At 43.8% G+C, this 19,694-nt stretch overlaps 2 protein-coding genes across 2 annotated transcripts in view; one reads left to right on the forward strand and one right to left on the reverse strand.

Annotated features, from left to right (window-relative positions):
* The window catches only part of RPL21 (ribosomal protein L21), a 500,216-nt gene that overhangs the window by 292,337 nt on the left and 188,185 nt on the right, over positions 1 to 19,694 (forward strand). The window lies entirely within an intron of this gene.
* The window catches only part of USP12 (ubiquitin specific peptidase 12), a 118,513-nt gene continuing 107,037 nt past the window's right edge, over positions 8,219 to 19,694 (reverse strand). The window contains exons 7-9 of the mRNA XM_068266992.1: positions 16,100 to 16,297; positions 14,359 to 14,437; positions 8,219 to 11,862 (exon numbers count right to left, since the gene is read on the reverse strand). Of these exons, the coding sequence (XP_068123093.1) occupies positions 11,761 to 11,862; positions 14,359 to 14,437; positions 16,100 to 16,297 (379 nt within the window). The 3' untranslated portion in view covers positions 8,219 to 11,760. The remainder of the gene's footprint in view (positions 11,863 to 14,358; positions 14,438 to 16,099; positions 16,298 to 19,694) is intronic.

Raw genomic sequence — 19,694 nt, forward strand, 5'->3', positions numbered from 1 at the left:
GCGGGGGAGAGGCGGAGATACGCGCTGACAGACGCGCGTGGGGCAGGGCTGCGGCGGTTAGCCCTGCCCCAACCAGGAAGCGCTCCCCCGCTGCACCGAGGGGGATTTAGGGGTGAAGGGACCCCCGTTAAGCCGCGCTATAGCGGCGTTTTAGCAGGGGCACACGTGCCCCTGCTATTTATGAGGTCTGAAGCGAGATTTATTCTCGCTTCAGACTCTCTTTAAGCATGATCTGGAGGAAGGGAGATTCATTAACCACCTTAGCGGTATGGACGAGCTCAGCTCGTCCATTACCGCCAGAGGGTGCCGCTCAGGCCCTGCTGGGCCGATTTACATGAAATAAAGAGCAGCACACGCAGCCGGCACTTTGCCAGCCGCGTGTGCTGCCCGATCGCCGCCGCTCTGCGGCGATCCGCCGCGAGCAGCGGCGAAAGAGGGTCCCCCCAGCCGCCTGAGCCCTGCGCAGCCGGAACAAATAGTTCCGGCCAGCGCTAAGGGCTGGATCGGAGGCGGCAGACGTCAGGACGTCGGCTGACGTCCATGACGTCACTCCGCTCGTCGCTATGGCGACGATCTAAGCAAAACAAGGAAGGCCGCTCATTGCGGCCTTCCTTGTTTATTCCGGGCGCCGGAGGCGATCAGAAGAACGCCTCCGGAGCGCCATCTAGTGGGCTTTCATGCAGCCAACTTTCAGTTGGCTGCATGAAATATTTTTTTTTTTATTTAAAAAAAACCCTCATGCAGCTGCCCTGGCGATCTTAATAGAACGCCAGGGTGGTTAACTGGAAGTGTAGTATGGTTAGTTTAATTAAAAAGAGTAATTAAAGCTTTTTTTGTTCATTTAGTTTTGGATACAATGGAGAAAGCTTACGAACTTTCATGTTACTACCTCAACATATTCCCTCTCACTTCCTGTTCCTGGTGAGTCAGTCGCTTAGACAGGAGATGAGGAAATCTCAGTCACCAAAAGATGTTCTACTCCTGACCTAAACTTTTTACTGTGTCCAGATAGATGGTCGACAAAAGAAGTTTGTGCTCAGATGTAATGAGTGAATTTTATATGGACAGCATTAGTAAAGTCCAAACAAAACAAAAGAGTAACAGCAACATTAATCCATGATTTGCATTTATTCATTCGGCACAACTGACTACTTTGACTACTGAATTTACCTCTATGCCATGGTTGCTGGAAATAGTTTTATTCAGAACTACATGTGCTGAAATGGGCTAAAAAATAAGAAGTAAAACTATTTATTTTCAGCCATCACGGCAGAGGTCATAGTATAGAGGTAAATAATCTGCCTTTGATACAGGAGGCTGTGAGTTCAATTCCTGGGCTTTTTAATTTAGTAGCCTAATTATTGATTATTTATATATCTCTCTGGATTTAAACAGCAATTACACAGACCAACACTCTTTCACATCCTTGTGTGCAGGAATGATTTCAGCGGTATGTGTGTGTGTGTGTGAGAGAGAAAGAGACAGAGGAAGAGGTGGGCAGTTAGAGCAAACCAAGTGGGGAGGGGACTACCACGTCGGCAAGGGTGGTTACTAGTGTTGTCCAGTTCATGAACGATTGGTTCATTTGAACTTGTTCTTCCTTGTGAATCGAGTGATACGATTCATCACACTGAACGATTCAGTTCAGTGGATGAAACAGGAACTGCAGCTGCTGAGCTGTAAGGAGTGAGTGAGAGAAGGAACTCCTCCCAGCTCACTCAGGGATAAGATTACAGCAGCCGCTCCTGACTGAGTAGTAACTGATCAGTTTTGAACAGTTCCTTGGCTCAATGATTCAAAGAAGGTACTTTTTGAACGGATCTGCAGTACAAGTAGTGACAGTGCAGTTCACAGAACAGGCTGAGGTGCATTTAGAAAGTGAACACAAACACCGATTTTGCATCCATCACAGAATTGTGAATTAATTTAATAAAATAATGAACCTACACTGCACTACTGTACTGATCTGATAGATAAATCTAAAGGTGCCAATACACTAACACGATTTCCCGCCGATAGACCCGGGGAGCCATTGCTGGCGGACAGGTAATGTATTGCGGCTGGCCAGGGGAGCAGGGGCGGCGAGCAGGCGGTAGTTCCACAGGTTGTGAATCGATTTCAAGTTGAAATATAATCACAATCTGTTTGTAGTGTATGGGAAGCGATTAGATCCCTCTCTGATCAGATTCAATCAGAGAGGGATCTATCTGTTGGTCGATCTAATGGCAATCGACCAGTGTATGGCCACCTTAAAGGTTACCTGACTAATTACCCCCCCCCCCCCCCTTCCGCTCATTATCTTACAGCAGCACTGCTATCACATTGCAGAAAAGAGTGGTTGGAGTGACTAGCAAAGAGTTACGGCTAGCTAGCCACCCCCCCCCCCCCCCAGTGAATTTATTCAAATGAATCGTTCATGACCCGGATCTTGTTAATGAACCAGTTCATTGAAAACTTTTGAACTTCCCATCACTACTAGTTACTGACGAGAGATGCTGTCACATGATGTAAATTAGCACTTCCAGGACGCTTTGAAATAGCTCTGTTTGAAAACGAATGTAGTCCCTAGTACCTACAAGTTAGCAAGGTAATCAGAATAGTAGGTTTCACTATAGTGCCCCTTTAATATTGTACTTACCAATACAATGAGAACAAACTGATGGAATAAGATTAGCATAAAGGAAATGTAGAGTTTATTTTTGTCTTTTTTATTAAGTTTAATTCTAAAAATAGATGGTTTTGTTTTATCCATAAAATATAAAATCTTATAAAAGGAAAGTTCAAAGTTTGCTTGGAGCTCCACCTTTTGCTGTGCCAAGCAAATCCCTAACATTACAGAATTGCCCAGACGCAGCTGCTCATGATTAAGTCCCATCCTTTGCTATGGACTCATTTTTACTACACAAATACAACAAAATCTTAAAACGTTCCATTGTCACGCCAATAAGTATTGTATCAAATTCTAATTGAAATATTTCATAATTACCCAATGTAAATATATTTTAAAGCCCCTTTTTGGCCTAGAATTCTATTGGCCCCTCCTCATTCCTTGCTGCAGTGTTGGGGCCAATGGATAGCAAGCTTAGTGTTGGGAAAGCCTACTAATGGAACCTTCAAACCCCTCCCCATGATCTAATCCACCCAATAGCTCATCATTCAAAATGAGATTCTCCCCCCCCCCCCCACTTGAGAATAGAGGAGAGGGGCTTTAAAAATATGTTTAATTCAAATCAAAAACGGTAATTGAAAACTAAATAACTATACATTCCTATTACAAACGAAAAATGACCACAGTTCTTGCTTAAAAAGAGAACCCGAGGTGGGGTTCTGACAATGCCATCAGCATACAGAGGCTGGGTCTGCCTATACTGCCCAGCCGCGGTTGCTATCCAGATCCCCCCCTAAGTGACCCCCCCCCCCCCTGCGCTCTGCTATCCCCCATAAATCACAGCTGCGCTGTCGACACACAGTGTGTCGCTGCGGGCTGTGTTTATCTATGTACTGTCAGTCTCGGCGCTCCCCCCGCCTCCTGCATAGCTCCGGTCCCCGCCCGCATCCCTTCCCTCTCCGCTGATTGGAGGGAAGGGTTGCGGGCGGGGATCGGAGCTATGCAGGAGGGCGGGGGAGCGCCGATACTGACAGTACATAGATAAACAGCCCGCAAAGCGCGGCTGTGATTTATGGGGGCAAATAGAGCGCAGGGGAAACTTAGGGGGGATCTGGATAGCAACAGAGGCTGAGCTGTATAGGCAGACCCAGCCTCTGTATGCGGATAGCATTGACAGAACCCCACCTCGGGTTCTCTAAGAAAACCACTGAATTTTTAAAAGACCAAATTGACGTTTGCATCTGTGAACTGTGGTAGCCGTTTAAAGATTTGTAATGCTTTCGGCCAGTATTCCAATTCCCAGACCAAACTGCCTTTGCGGTGAAGCGGAAGAATACACCACACAAAATCAACTGAATATAAGTGCATAAAACAATGATAGCACGCATCTGCCCTCTGCCCAGTAGGAACATATGTGCGTTGCTCCCTGCACACATGGAAGTACTATCTGAGAACTGAACACAGCTGCACACCCTCTTGGCAGGCAGTTCACAGGTATGTACTGTTGCTGCACCCTTAGTAGTCAGCATGGAATCCGGTTTTAATATTTACACTCTTATTAATCACTCAGTGCTTGTAAATAGGATTACCACTGGTCATTAGGAAATACAACTGCAGTCTTGCCCAGTGCTAATTTACAAGTCCTGCTCAGTCTTGCCGCAAATGATCATGAGTACAATTAAATTAAACCTCTGGAAATGTATTAAATGGCCTTATTTCAACTTGGCTATAATATTTTCATATAAACAAGGATTTAAAAAAAAAAAAATGGTGCGGAAACTATGTGAAATCTGTTTAAGCTGATCTGGCTAGAACATTAATTGGCCTAAATAGGGTGTCCACTCATAATCAACCAACAGTTACCGTATATCTAAAAAAAAAAAAAAAGAGAGCATTTAAATGAATAGACAGATGCTGCTTCTTATCCTGGTAATAACCATTTCCCTCTACACAGCCACTTTATTTGAGTAGTGAATTTCTAATGTAGTTCAGTGTATCCCGGCGACAGCTGCTGTATCCCACCCCTTGCCCCACCCTTCTGATGACTCATGCTGTCCATTCTGCTGGAATAGACAGCATGAGTCATCAGAAAGGAGCCAGGAAGAAGTGATGACAATGGAGCAAGTTGAGTTGAGCTGCACACTTTCACTGCAATTTTGTCTTTGCTTAAAAAAAAAAAAAGTTTTCTTTTTTTAAAAGGGGAACAAACAGCTTTTTGTCCATTCATAAAAACACTACTGTTGAATGAGTCTGAGAGAACTAGGTTTTTTTTTATTACAAAGATCCACCATTGGGTATCTTTAAATGGATATTATAAAGATAAATGAAACATTAGCAGAGATCCTCCTGAGTATCGCTGCTACCGACGTGCAGGTCGACCAACCATAGACCAGCAGACCGAGGAGGATGGGAATGTTACACCATGGGAACTGTCTCCGCCCCCTCCATTCAAGCCAAGTAGAACTATACCCTTAAAGTAAAATCACACTATAACAGAAATTAATGGTAAGCGGGGTATCAAAGCTTGATCGGTACACATTCATCCACGTTTCAGGCAAGTTACATTCAGACACGGTCAGACAATAACACAATAATCATGAATTAACAGATTTACAATCACAAAAAAGAAAAAAAAAACAACAACATGAAAATGTTAGAACTCTGGAACCTATGTGGTGCAGTCATCCTCATTACTAGAACATCTCATCTAAAAGGAAAATAAAATCTGGGTATTTTCTTCAGATCTGTAATAAAGAAACAATTTTTGGAATAGGATACATGCGCTGTATAAGGGCGTCTGGAAGTCAGGAGGTTCCTGATGGGATTCTCCATATGCTGCAGCCTGCCTCATTCCCTGGTACAGGGGTGACAAAGCAGGAACACTCATACACTGCAGGAACCTCGCCAGCATTCGTCTCCACCGGGGGAGTCCAGCAATCAACACATTACGTTGGAGCCTTTCTAAATGACGAATGAAACATTCATCCCACCTTCCATGCAGAACGGTTGTAAACTTAACAGCATTGCCAGCCGTAAGTAGGCTAATATTTCCACCGATGCAAGAGCAGGGCTTCATTAATGCAGAGAACTTTGAAGTTGTGGCTGTAGCCATCTTGTATTTGCTGAAAGGGCAAGCAAACAGCAAGTGCCTCCTAGAGGTTTTATGGGAAATCTGTGTCTAACTTCCTGACACACAAGAGACAGTTTCCACTCGCTGCAGTCTCAAAAGAACAGAAAACATTAACACCCAGAGACGATGTCACTGGGATGGTAATTAAAATTAACCAATGTGAATATCTCTTGTTCAGCCTGGACTTTAGGCATAGTCCATGAAGGTATTAAAGTGGAATATTAATACCTTTTAACCTCCCTGGTGATTATTTCCAGATTTAAGGTCTAAAAGCCGTAACATTTTTTCACAAGCTTTTAGACCCTAAAAACAAGAAGAAAAACATACTACAGAGAGGTCTGCAGCAGCTCCTGCATATAATTCATTCAGGCACGGCATTACCAGCCTGTTCTGTGGCTTTCCGTCCAGAGCCTGACTCGGGATTACCGTTACAGAGGTTAAAGCAAACTTAAAGTGTTTTTAAAATAAAAGAATATACTTACCTAAGGAGGGGGAAGGGCTCCAGGTCCGATGGAGCCTTGCTGTTCCTCTCACGGTCCACTAGTTCCAAGGCTGGCTCCCCAGTTCAAATCTCCCACTGCGGGAGGCTTAAGGTGGCCACACACCATACAATTTTTTAAATATCCGTTCAATTCAAGAATAGCAATCAATTCTTCTGACTGATTGTAAGTATTCAAAAATCTAACCAATGTACCACACACCTATTTTCATTTTTTTTAACCAATCATGAATAAAATAATTGAAAATTGAGAAAAAAATTGGTTGGAACTGTACATCAAGTAATTGACAATCCAACACACACCATACAATTCTGAAATTTCCAACATGTCCAATCTCCAAAAAAACAAAAAAAAACAAAAAATCGAAAAAAAAGCGTGAAATCCGATCAGATTTATTGATCGAAAACAAAGAAAAGTTTGTTTTTTTGGGGGAGAACTGATGGTAATTATCGAATTGGAGAAAAATTGGATATTTTAAGTGCATGGTGTGCCACCTTTAGTCTTCAGGAGCCCGAGTGCTCTTGAAGACTTACGAAGCCTCCCGTGGCAGAAGAGGGAAGCCTTCGACCCATCGGCCAAAGCCTTCTAAGGGAGGGTTACAGCAATGGAACGAGGGGACCAGAAGAGAAACGGGTAGGCTCTATAGGAACCGGAACCTTCACCCCTCCTTGGGTTTTTTTTTTTTTTTTTTTTAAATGAAAACTCACTTGAGGCTCACTCTAAGCACTGCCAGAAGTGGGAACTGATGCACTGGGCTTAACAGGCCCTGAGAAAGGCTCCTAAGAAATGCATTGGCCTTGCTACACACTGGGAGAAGCATCTCCTGTTTCACCTGGCATGTCCTTTCATACAGGATCCTTCAAGACTGCTGCCCTACCCTGGAAAGCTAATTCCACTTTTCTTGTGCAAGTGTTTAACCACCCTGGCGTTCTGATTAAATCGCCAGGGTGGCTGCGGGAGGGTTTTTTTTAAATAAAAAAAAAACTATTTCATGCAGCCAACTGAAAGTTGGCTGCATGAAAGCCCACTAGAGGGCGCTCCGGAGGCGATCTTCCGATCGCCTCCGGCGCCCAGAATAAACAAGGAAGGCCGCAATGAGCGGCCTTCCTTGTTTTGCTTATATCGTCGCCATAGCGACGAGCGGAGTGACGTCATCGACGTCAGCCGACGTCCTGACGTCAGCCGCCTCCGATCCAGCCCTTAGCGCTGGCCGGAACTTTTTGTTCCGGCTGCGCAGGGCTCAGGCGGCTAGGGGGGCCCTCTTTCGCCGCTGCTCGCGGCGAATCGCCGCAGAGCGGCGGCGATCAGGCAGCACACGCGGCTGGCAAAGTGCCGGCTGCGTGTGCTGCTTTTTATTTGACAAAAATCGGCCCAGCAGGGCCTGAGCGGCAGCCTCTGGCGGTGTTGGACGAGCTGAGCTCGTCCAGACCGCTCAGCAGGTTAAGAAGCAATTAGTAAGCTGTATGTATACAAAACGGAGGAGGAAACTGTGTTCATGAAAGAAAGCATTATGCAGGAGAACAGAGGCGCCAAAAGGATAAAAGGAAGCTAAATGAGCTTAAAAACCAAATTCTTGGTAAATAGAGGTAGTGGTGGACTTACCTCCTCCAAGTAGACACACAACGACTGTAGTAAACAGTCAATATATTTTATTTATGAACTCCAAATATGCAACGCGTTTCGCAGGTTTGATCCCGCTTCATCAGGCAATAACAACGGAGCAATAGCATATGTGGTCAGTAGAAGAGCCAGGTGCCTGGCTCTTCTACTGACCACATATGCTATTGCTCCGTTGTTATTGCCTGATGAAGCGGGATCAAACCTGCGAAACGCGTTGCATATTTGGAGTTCATAAATAAAATATATTGACTGTGTTTACTACAGTCGTTGTGTGTCTACTTGGAGGAGGTAAGTCCACCACTACCTCCTCTATTTACCAAGAATTTGGTTTTTAAGCTCATTTAGCTTCCTTTTATCCTTCTGGCGCCTCTGTTCTCCTGCATAATATTGAGTCCACCCTGGGTGGAGGGTTGAACCCCCTTTTTCTCATCTGCAGAGAGCGACTTCTTATTCCCGAGTGGGGTCAGGAAAATCTCCCCACCTGCCTTTACAGTGGTTGCCTAATGGTAACCCTGGTTTGTGAGTATTAATATTTACTCTATCTAGTAACCATTTACCAGTACATATTACACTATTGGGGCTCTTGGTGTTCCTTGTTTTTATGAAAGAAAGCATGAATGGGCTGACCTGCAGACTCTGGTGGCTTCAGGGTTTGGCTAACCATGAGTCGTCGTTGCCAGAGTCAGAATTCTCACAGCATGCTGCAGGCTGGATGACTCGCCAATCTGATTTACAAACCGGAGAGTGAATCATCACGCATCTGCGCAATGCTTAATCAGACCGGCCATACAGGTAAACTCAAAAAAAAAAATGTAGAATATCGTGCAAGTCCACTTATTTCAGTATTTCAACTTAAAGCGTATCCGAGATGAAAAACCAACTATAACAAGTAACTTGTCTATATATATATATCTTATCTAAAGTTTAGATAGTTTACACAGCATATCTAGCTGCAAAAGTTTAAAAAGTTTATGATTATTTATTCCTGTGATACAATGAGGGCAGCCCTGTTCTGTTTGTCACATTGTCACAGGCTAAGATGCTATCAGCTTGCCTGTGTGTAAATTCAGTCTCCTATCCTCCTCCCCTCTGCCTCAGAAAAAACTCTGGCTAGTAACACCTCCCCTTCTCCTGCCCAGCTCCCATAAGCCCTTGCTACTGTCTGAAAATGCCAAGGCACTCTGAAAAGCTGTGGGCGAGGCTTGTTTAGTTTATAAGGAATTAGAGTATTAAAACGAAAACAAAAAAGTATTTGGCTTGACTAATGTCCTATAAACTATATGAAAGGAACACAATTATGTAAGAAGTAAAAGGTTTATCTCGGATCCACTTTAAAAGGAGCAACTAATATATGAAAAAGGAACCCGTTGCAGGTGTTTTGGATAAATTAGCTGATTAGAGTGACACTGAGCCTAGAATGTGGAATCTCTTCACAATATTCTAATGGTCTGAGATTTTGGAGTTTCATACGCTGTAAGCCCTAATCCTCAACATGATAAATAAAGGGTTGAAATACTATATACACTTTTGCACGATATTTAGATCTTTCATGTTTTGCCTGTAAGTGTGAAATGCAGATCACTGGCCGATCTTCTCAAGCATTCCAAATAGTAATTGATTGGAAGGGAGTTACAAGTCACCCTACAATTGTGTGTGATGGCTCTCCTATCTGATCTCTTGTTCCCAGCATTTCATGCAGTTGCCACATCATATTAATTGCTCATTAGCCCATTCACATAGCACAACAGGTCATGCGATATTTACCGCCACGTCCAATTGTTTAAAGGACACCCGAGGCAAAAATAAACAAATAAAATAAACTATTGTATCCATCTTCCTTCTCCTAAAATTAATGACTTAAGATATTCAACAGTTTTATTTTATGTTTAAATCTACTTTTTAAGTTTTAACGGTTTTATTGTTTTTGTTCATTGAAGTATGCCAGAGCTAAAATGTATGAACTATTGACCCTTTTTATCGCTTTCCTGCTCTCAGAAGCTATTTTCTGCTAGGAAAGTGTTTTATAGTTGGAATTTCTTATCAGTGCGGGTCACACTGTAGCCACTTCAGTCAGGACTGAGTCAGCCACTTACATACCTGATATTTAACGCTTTCAGGCATAGAAAGAAAAAAAAGGAACACAGCATAGTTATTTGTGTGCTAGGCACTGTACATACCCACGTCTATCTCATGCCACGTCACCTTTGGGTATCCTTTAAGAACAGGTAACAATGGTTTGCCTGTCGCTTCCAGTCACCAGAAAAATTCACAGTATGTTACAACCAATGCGAAGCCATTATTTGGAGAAATCTCAAATAAAAATAAATCTGCTGTATCGGTGGAAAGATTTGCCGAGGTATGGGCCCAGTGTTAAGATTTTCCACTGTCTTTCACAAAATGGGCAGAATATCCACCCAGAACCTCCCATATACCAGTATATAGGATTTCTCGACACACCATATTGCTCCCATCAAGTTTAACAAACATCTTACAGATTCTAGATTGTCACTTGGAGCTCCACAACTTATATATATTATCTGACATCTGTCTTATTTTCCTCTCTTTAGGAGAGCTCCAAGCACTTGCTGAAAAAAATGCTTTGGAAGCTTATTCATGGGGGGGGAGACTTAAAGAATCAGGCGCAGAGTAGAAGCACTCAATGATTCGTTGAAGTAAACCTACACGAACTTCCTGTGTAGGAGTCAGTAGCACTGCTCAAGCTGTAATTATGACCTGGGACAGGCGTAAGCTGTGCATCTGAAGGAAGCGGGTAAAGTATTGCACGAGCCATGATAAAGTTATTGCAGGAATGTTGCATATGGTGTACAAGAACACACATGCAGGTCTTGTAGCAAAGGAAAATAAATCTGTCGAACAAGCGCTGCATACAGCCTCTGACTCTGCATCAGCCTTTGCAATTCACCCCTTTTGTCTAAAACAATTTTTCAGAGAAGCAGCATTGTTGCTTTGCCTCATCACTTCCACAATTTTTACTTAGCGGACTTCCAGGGGAGTGGAGAAGAGAAACAAAAAAGTGAAGAAAAAAAATAAAAGAAAAGAAAGATTACATACCCAATAGAAATTTGTTACCAGGTGCTACAACAGCAGAAATTAGAAATTTTTAACAATTAAACTAACATCTCCCCAAAATAACAGGGGGGTTAACGAGCTATATATTGTCCTCAATCATCATTTGTGACCGTACGCATCTCCAGGCATCCGGCAGACTAAAAGCTTTAATGACGTCTTCCTGTCCTCTCCAAGAAAGGCAATTGCGGTTGCTGGGCGCAAATATATAAATATATATATATATATATATCTCTTTACTTTAGTATTTTTACAGCGACTTCGGTTTGTAGAATTCTGAACGTGTTTTTAAATCTTCTTCCGGGTTTGCTTGCTGTAGAGAGAGTGGTCAGTGTGAAATATACATCAGAACAGGCTTCTGTCCTTCAAAGCCAAGGTACTCCAAGAGTGGCTGCAATAGCTAGCTAAAAGACGATTAGAACAGCAATAAATCGACCACACGAGATCAGCCAATAGGAATGAGCGTCTCTGTTCCATGTTCGCTGTGGTTATAGTAGTGATGGGACTGTAATGGTGAGCGTGATACCTGAGAGCGAATAAATCAATTTTCATGATATGAGCCTCTTTGTCTCCGTGATCCGTGTTCTTTGCTTCGGTGTGTGCAAACTGCGCTAATGCCCCCCTGAGCTCCCCATTCTGTTGTTTTTTTTTTATAATATATATATTTTTTTGTTTTCAAATTTTCTCCCCGCTCTGTAGTTTTTCTTTATATACCTATATACACAGAGTTGTTTATAGATATATATGGATCAGTGCTTTCTCCTTGCTCCAGAGAAGAAATGAGGCAGGATGTAAGTCTCTGTGACAGTTCTCGATCAGTCCCGAGACTGGTAAAACAAAATATATCCAGATTCAGAGTTCTTTGAGATGTCCGACGTCAACCCGTAGAATTCCTCAATAGCTTGTGCATCGATTTTCTGCACAGACAGATAAAAGCAGAACTGTGAGGATATTTTGCAAACATAGTTGATTAAGAGATTGAAGGGGGGGGGGGGGGGGGTGGTATAATGAAAGCTATTAAAATTAACCAAACATTTTATTTCCTGCAAGTTAGCAGGTTATTGCATTTTATTAGCATGCATTTCTCCACGAACGATCTCAAATTCTACTTCATAACACCTTGTCCCCAGCCCTTATGCAAACCCCCCTCCCACATCTCCTCCACTGCCACTCCGCCCCTCACACCTCATCCCCAGCTACCCACCACACCTTAGTGTGGTGCCCTACTTGCCTCATCCACGGCTGCGCTTCCGCGACACCTTATCCCCAGCCCACACTGCCCCCCCCCCCCCCCCCCCATGCTTCAAGCCTAAGCTGCCCCCTCCCATGCCTCATCCTCAGCATATGGTGCCCTCCATGCCTCATTCACTGCTGTTCCAACCAATCACCTTATCCCCCAGCCCCCGCTGCCCCTCACCCACATGCCTCTGCCAAAGCTGCCCCTGTCCCCACACCTCATCCCCAGCTTGTGGTGCCCCTCCATGCCTCATCCACTGTTGTGCCGCCCTGGCACCTCATTCCCAGCTGTCCCCCATTCCTTAGCCCAAGCTGTTCCCCTCCCTACACACACACACACACACACACACACACACACACACACACACACACACACACACACACACACACACACACACACCTCTACACCCCAGGCCATGCTGCCTTCATACATAAATGACTCCAGCTGGACTGTTTGTCCTGTGTCACTACAGCCTCTGCTTCAATCACCACAACCATTCAAGCCTGTACACACTTAATGCAACATATTAATACCCCATATTCATCATACCAGTCTGCGTCACATCATTACATCAACCAGCAGATGATATAAAACGTTTATATGCAGCCCCATCCCACTCTGCACCAGTCTCCCATCCCACCACATGCTTAAACAGCCAGTAACTTCAGCCAATAAAGTAATGTGGTATCATTACACCACTGAGTAATCCCCATCTCACATAACATTTAGCAAAACCATTGGAAACTAAAGGTACATTAACGCACGGATCTCCAAAGCCTATTTTTAGCCGTGCGATCACACCGCAACTATAACACTGGTTGGTGGTGTGAAACCAGCCTTAAAGGGAACCTTAACTGAGAGTGATATGGATGTTTCCTGTTAAACAATACCAGTTGCCTGGCAGTCCAGCTGATCTCTGTGGCTGCAATAGTGGCTGAATCACACCCTGAAACAAGCATGCAGCTAATCCAGTCTGACTTCAGTCAGAGCACCTGATCTGCATGCTTGTTCAGGGGCTGTGGCTAAAAGTATTAAAGACACAGGATCAGCAGGGGATTCAGGCAACTGGTATTATTTTAAAAGGAAAAATCCATATCCTTCTCAGTTTAGGTTCCCTTTAAGGGACCACTATCGCGAAATTTCTAAAAAATAAAACAAAACAAAAAAAAATTATTCTGGAAAGAATGCTAGTAGAAGGGACAGTGAAGGATTAGTTAAAAAAAAATCATCCTGCTGTTTACACATAGACCGCAGCATGAATGTGACAGCTCTTCCAACAGGACAGCTCCTATCTGCCTGGCTAATTAGACTGTACTGCTGGCTGCTAATTGCATTTAAAGCAGTAAAACTGTCTCTTCATGTGATCTTAACCAGGCAGATAGGAGCTGTCCTTGGAAAGAGCTGTCAGATTCATGCTGCCGTGAAGGTGAAAACAGCAGGGTGATATATTTTTTAACTAATCCTTAACCCTTCACTATCCCTTCTACAAGCATTCTTTCCAGAACTAATCTCTTTCTTTTTTTTTTTTGAAATTTCGCAATAGTGGTCCTTTAACTACCGTAATTGCTGAAACTTGGAATAACTGCCATTTTGGCAGCAAGCCAAACTATACGTGAGGCTCTCTAGCGCTCACTTCCGGTGGCCGAAATATGAATTGCATTGGAAAAATACACTTCCATGCATGTGCACCGCAACGCGAAAGATTAAAATATCTGTGGTGCTATCTTCCAGTCATCGCGGATGTTGAAAGGTAAAGCACCGATGTTTTGGCGTCAGAAGCGATACTTTCGGAGCATGGTGTCAGGTATGAAATGTCCCATACACTTTCATTGTTGTAGCATTACCCTGTGGTAAAAATGGGTAACACAACGCAATAAAAACATCCCAGTGTGAAAGGGGCCTCACACCGCGCTAAAAAAAACAACAAAAAAAACAAAAACAAAAATCGCTAATTTGGAGATTATGCAAATTTTATGCCAATTTTACACAAATGTATGCAGCTGGAAAACAAACTAGTCCATTTTTGAGCAGCATAGATTTGTGCAAAGTTACCATCAAATGTGCATCAACTCAGCACTACTTGCATATCAATAAATGTACCCTTTGAACAAAAACAAAAGTATAATTTATGCCAAGATTTTATAATAGAACTGTAGTTTATTACACAAGAACTTACCTCTACAATGTCATCATCAAACAACAGCCAAAAATCATGACTCTTCACTATTGCAATATAATGTCCCCTGTTAGGACCGCTGCATGAAGAGGAGAAAACAGAAGATACATCAATGATCCACTGGCCAGAAACAATAATAAAACTGTTACTCAGAGAAAGGTTACCCATAATGGAGCGCATATGCATGCAAGCGTAATAACAGCGCAGGAGATTTGGGAGCAGCCGGCGCCACCATAGTCCTAATAGGAATTATGGCTATAGCGGTGCACAGTGAGTAACTTCGGCGCCGTCAGAGGACGGAGCTGAAGTTACTTTTAAACACTGTAATTCAGCCTCCAGCAATAGCTGGAAGTCGAATTACATCATTCCCTACCATCCACATGGACCTGGAGGGGAAATAGTAATTAACGCTGCTGGGACTTGTGCAGCAGCAGGATAAGCCATATACTGGCTGTATCCTGTGCCCAAGTCATATGCATGTCATCATCAACTACGTGCCTTAGCAAATTTCCTTTAGTAAAAAGGGGGTTAACCTGGCTGTGGGGCTGACCCTCCAATACATTTTCATTTACTGACCCCTCGGCGCGGCGGCGATCGCGTACCACACGCAACTAGCAAAGTGCTAGCTGCGTGTAGGTAAAAAAAAAAAAATTATGCAAATCGGCCCAGCAGGGACTGAGAAATCGTCCTGTGCAGGTTACCCCGAGCTGAGCTCGGGATAACCGGCAAGGAGGTTAAAGGATATCAGAAGAGACATGTGACATGATGAGATAGACATGGGTATGTACAGTGCCTAGCGCACAAATAACTAGGCTGTGTTCCTTTTTTTCTTTCTCAGCCTGAAAGAGTTAAATATCAGGTATGTAAGTAGCTGACTCAGTCCTGACTACAGTGTGCCCTCACTGATAAGAAATTCCAACTATAAAAGAATTTCCTAGCAGAAAATGGCATCTGAGAGCTGGAGGGTCACACTGTAGTCACTTCCTGTCCGAGTCAGGACTGAGTCAGCCACTTACATACCTGATATTTAACTCTTTGAAGCAGATAAAGAAAAAAAAAGGAACACAGCATAGTTATGTGTGTGCTAGGCATTGTTCATACACGTCTATCTCATGTCACGTCACTTTGGGTATCCTTTAAGGTGGCCACTAATGATCCAATCTTTTTCATCCAATTTTACCAAATCTACGTAGTATAGGGGTAAATTGAGTGAATACGTTTAATGGATAATTTAGGCAGTCCCTTATATTACATATAAATGGTAAGATAAGATGAAAAAGATTGGATCATTAGTGGCCAATAGCTTGTCTAGGTATTTTTAAGTACTGCCGTAAATTTTTATCCTGCTTATCTCTTCCTTTCATGCTTAAAATTGTCTCATGAACTGGTGTTGGGGATGGGATCCCCAGTGAATCATGAGGGGATGGGGGAATCCCTCTCCCTACATCTGGAACCATACCACAACCTTGGTTCGTAAGCCACAACCTAACCTAACTACATCCAGCACTAAGGCCTAGGACCCACTAAAGTGCTTACATCAGTGATTTATGCTTTCTAGGAATCGCCAGCAATTCCAAAAATGTCTGCCAATTAAATCAACTGTGATTATTTGTAAATGGTTCAAAGTATCCAACTTTCCCTTGCAGAGCTTTATGGTGGTGGGGAGCTCATTTCTGCTCTAATTATGGCCCAAAGTATCCCCAATGAAGCGAAGCCTTGTTCTTCTGCTGGTGGCACTTACCTTCCACAGTGGACCACTACAGCAACCAGGTCATACATTCTGTCTGGGTTGGTGGCATCTCCCGATGTGTTAAACAGCCGAAGTTCTAAGGGAAAGACTACTCTGTAAGAAAGCTTTGTATATCGATGAAGCTGATCCATGTATTTGAATCTCTTTAAGTGGAGAGCTAAAATCATAGGCAGCTTTTTTACTTTCATCCTAAAAAAAGGAGAAAAACTCAATAGTCAGATTAAAGCTGAACCATTTTTTTTATTAAATAGAAATGCAAAAAAAATTGCTATCTTCTTTCTGTACAATAATGCTGACAGAAAAATATACAGTCATGAAAAAAAACCGTATACCCTCCTTAAAGGGGCAAAATGGTGAAAAATTGTAAAATGTAAAATATGTGCAAACATAGACAAATAAGAAGTACGTTTTTTCCAGAGTGGATTGAACGATAAATTACTTTTCTCCTATGTTGCTGTCACTTACAGTAAGTAGTAGAAATCTGACAGAAGTGACAGGTTTTGGACTAGTCCATCTTTTCATAGGAGATTCTCAGCAAGGCTTTTATTCTTTAAAAAGATCTTCCCTAAAAAGGATTTAAACAATGATGCTGGCCAGCTTCCCTGCTCGCTACACAGTTTTTTGGCAGTTGGATGGAGCAACTGCCATTCACTAAGTGCTTTTAAAAAATAATTAAATCCCTTAGAATCCCTCAATGAATAGATGGACTAGTCAAAAACCTGTCGCTTCTGTCAGATTTCTACTACCTACTCTAAGTGACAGCAACATAGGAGAAAAGTCATTTATGGCTCATTTTACTCTGGAAAAAAACGTATTTGTTTATGTTTGCGCATATTTTAAATGTTTACAATTTTTCGCCATAGTGCCCCTTTAAATTTGAATATGTTACCTATTAGAACAAAATAGGATTTAACCCACTGGTATAGAACTCCTGTGAAACTGGCTCAGATCTATGGGCTACGGGATGATAGCTGTTGGAGAGTGGGGGTGTGGGGAGAGAGAGGCACTCTTCATTTATTTTGGGGATGCCCGAGGCTCAGTGGCTTCTGGTCGGAGGTTCTTCAAATTTCTAGACAAGTGTCTTGTCAGAAAATCGAGGATAATCTTTGGTGTGTACCGATGCATCTTACGAAAACCAAAAGATACAGGAGCTCAGTAGTCCCTCATAGGTTTAATGAGCCCAAGAGCCTCATCCCCTTGTATTGGACGTCCACTTATGTCATCCCCATTGTGAAGGCCTGGTTTATGAAGCTTAACAAGATTCAGCTGATTGAGGAAACAGTATTAGAAAGCATAGATGGATATGATAAATATTATGCCATCTGGGCGATGTGGATTGATTACCAATCCTCTGATGAGTGCTTGAGGATTCTTGCCTGTTGACTCGTTTCTACCTCTTTTCCCGTCTCCCCCTCATGGTCAATTTATATAGGTAGAAAAAACAACATTTTGTAAGAAAGAATACCTTTTAATGGCCAACTGATAGAGTTAAATTATGCAAGCTTTCTAGGATCTAATCCCCTTCTCATTGTCAATGTAATGGTTATTTAGCGTAAAATCTGAATACTATGATGTCTGGCTCCACCACATTTTGTTCTTGTCACTGTTTGATAATATTTATTAGATTGTTTCATATGCTTTCTTTTGTTTAGGTTCTGTATAGCATATGGTAGTTCTTAATAGATCGGGTCAACGTTTGACCCTTGAGGTGTTTTTTTAAGCAACATTATTGTTTAACTTTATCTGTCTTTCCACACCTTTATATAATGTTGATATTTTTGTCAAGCTTTCCATCCTTTGTACGGTTAGTGGTTTTGTGATGACTTTTGTGCTGGACCCCTGTGTGGATACCTATTTCTTTATACTGGATAGATATTAGCTCTGTCATCTGCTTTAAATAAAAATTATGTAAAAAAAAAAAATCATCTAGTCTTTTCCCTCCCCTAAAGTCACACGTTTGCTTTAAAGGGAACCCGAGAGGATGAACTATACATACCTGGGGCTTCCTCCAGCCCCATACGCACGGATCGCTCCCACGCCGTCGTCCTCCGCTGCCTGGATCCGCCGCCACCGGGTCCCGTCATTGCCGCAAGTCGGCCGGCGGACGCGGCCAATTCTCCGCATCACAGGGTGCTCTCCCCATACAGATAAGCATGTGGCTGCTTACTGCGCAGCCGCATGCGTACATGTATGGAGGGAGCCCCTGTGATGCGGACAATTGGCCGCGTCCGCCGGAAGTGATGGGCCCGGTACCGGCGGATCCAGGAAGCTGAGGACGGCGGCGTGGGAGCGATTCAGGCTTATGGGGCTGGAAGAAGCCCCAGGTATGTATAAAATCTTTGCCCTTTTTTACCCCTCGTTCCTCTCTGGTTCCCTTTAACCTCCTTAGCTTGGTTTCACCCAATCCAAAGAACACTGCATTTTTTTTTTTATTTTAAAAAAGAAAAACTTTAATAAAAGTACAATTGAAGTGAGAAGAATACGGGGGCTGCGATATTTATTTCCTTTTAAAGGGACTCCGAGCTCTAAATAAAAACGAAATTGGTACTCACTTGGGGATTTCTGCCGCCCACCGTAGGTCGGGAGGTCCCACGGCATCCATCTGGCTCCCAGGGTCTGGCAAGAAATGGCTCCACGGTGGCTCCCGGCGACACTGGGCCGGAGTGTCGGGCTCCTCTCCCTGAAACGTCACATCTGTCGTCACCACTGCGGCCGGCGTCACAGTACTCCGCATGTGTGGTTTAATCGCGCATGCGCCGTACTGTTACGCCGGCCGCAGTGATGATGTGAAGCGGCCAGCATGATGACGACAGACGTGACGTTTCAGGAAGAAGGAGAGCGACATTCGGGCCCAGTGTCGCTGGGAGCCATTTCTGACCAGGCCCTGGGAGAAGAGCCAGATGGACGCCATGGGATCTCCCGACCTACGGTGGGCTGCACAAAGCCCACAGGTGAGTACCAATTTCGTTTTTATTTAGAGCTCGGAGTCCCTTCAAAAACAATACCAGGTGCCTGGCAGCCTTGCTGATCTTTGACTTCAGTAGTGAATAACAGAAACAAGCAGTCAGCTAATCTTATCAGATCTGACAATGTCAGAAACACCTGATCTGCTGCGTGCTTGTTCAGGGTCTATTGCTTAAAGTATTAGATGCAGAGGCTCAGCAGGATAGCCAGGAAACTGGAATTTTTAAAAAGGAAATAGGAACTTCAGTTGTCCTTTAAATTTAACATTAAAGGGAAGGTTCAGGGACTTTTTAAAAAAAATAAAAATCTGCATCCACTTACCTGGGGCTTCCTCCAGCCCGTGGCAGGCAGGAGGTGCCCTCGGCGCCGCTCCGCAGGCTGCCGGTGGTCTCCGGTGGCCAGGCCGGCGGCCAGGTCGGGCTCCTTCCGCGTTCCAAAATGCGCCTCACGGCGGCGCGCTGACGTCATCGGACGTCCTCTGGGCTTTACTGCGCAGGCTCAGTAGTTCTGAGCCTGCGCAGTAAAGCCCGGAGGACGTCCGATGACGTCAGCGCGCCGCCGTGAGGCGCATTTTGGAACGCGGAAGGAGCCCGACCTGGCCGCCGGCCTGGCCAGGTCGGCC

This window comes from Hyperolius riggenbachi, chromosome 2 (assembly GCF_040937935.1).
Source record: "Hyperolius riggenbachi isolate aHypRig1 chromosome 2, aHypRig1.pri, whole genome shotgun sequence".
Classification (NCBI taxonomy): Eukaryota; Metazoa; Chordata; class Amphibia; order Anura; family Hyperoliidae; genus Hyperolius; species Hyperolius riggenbachi.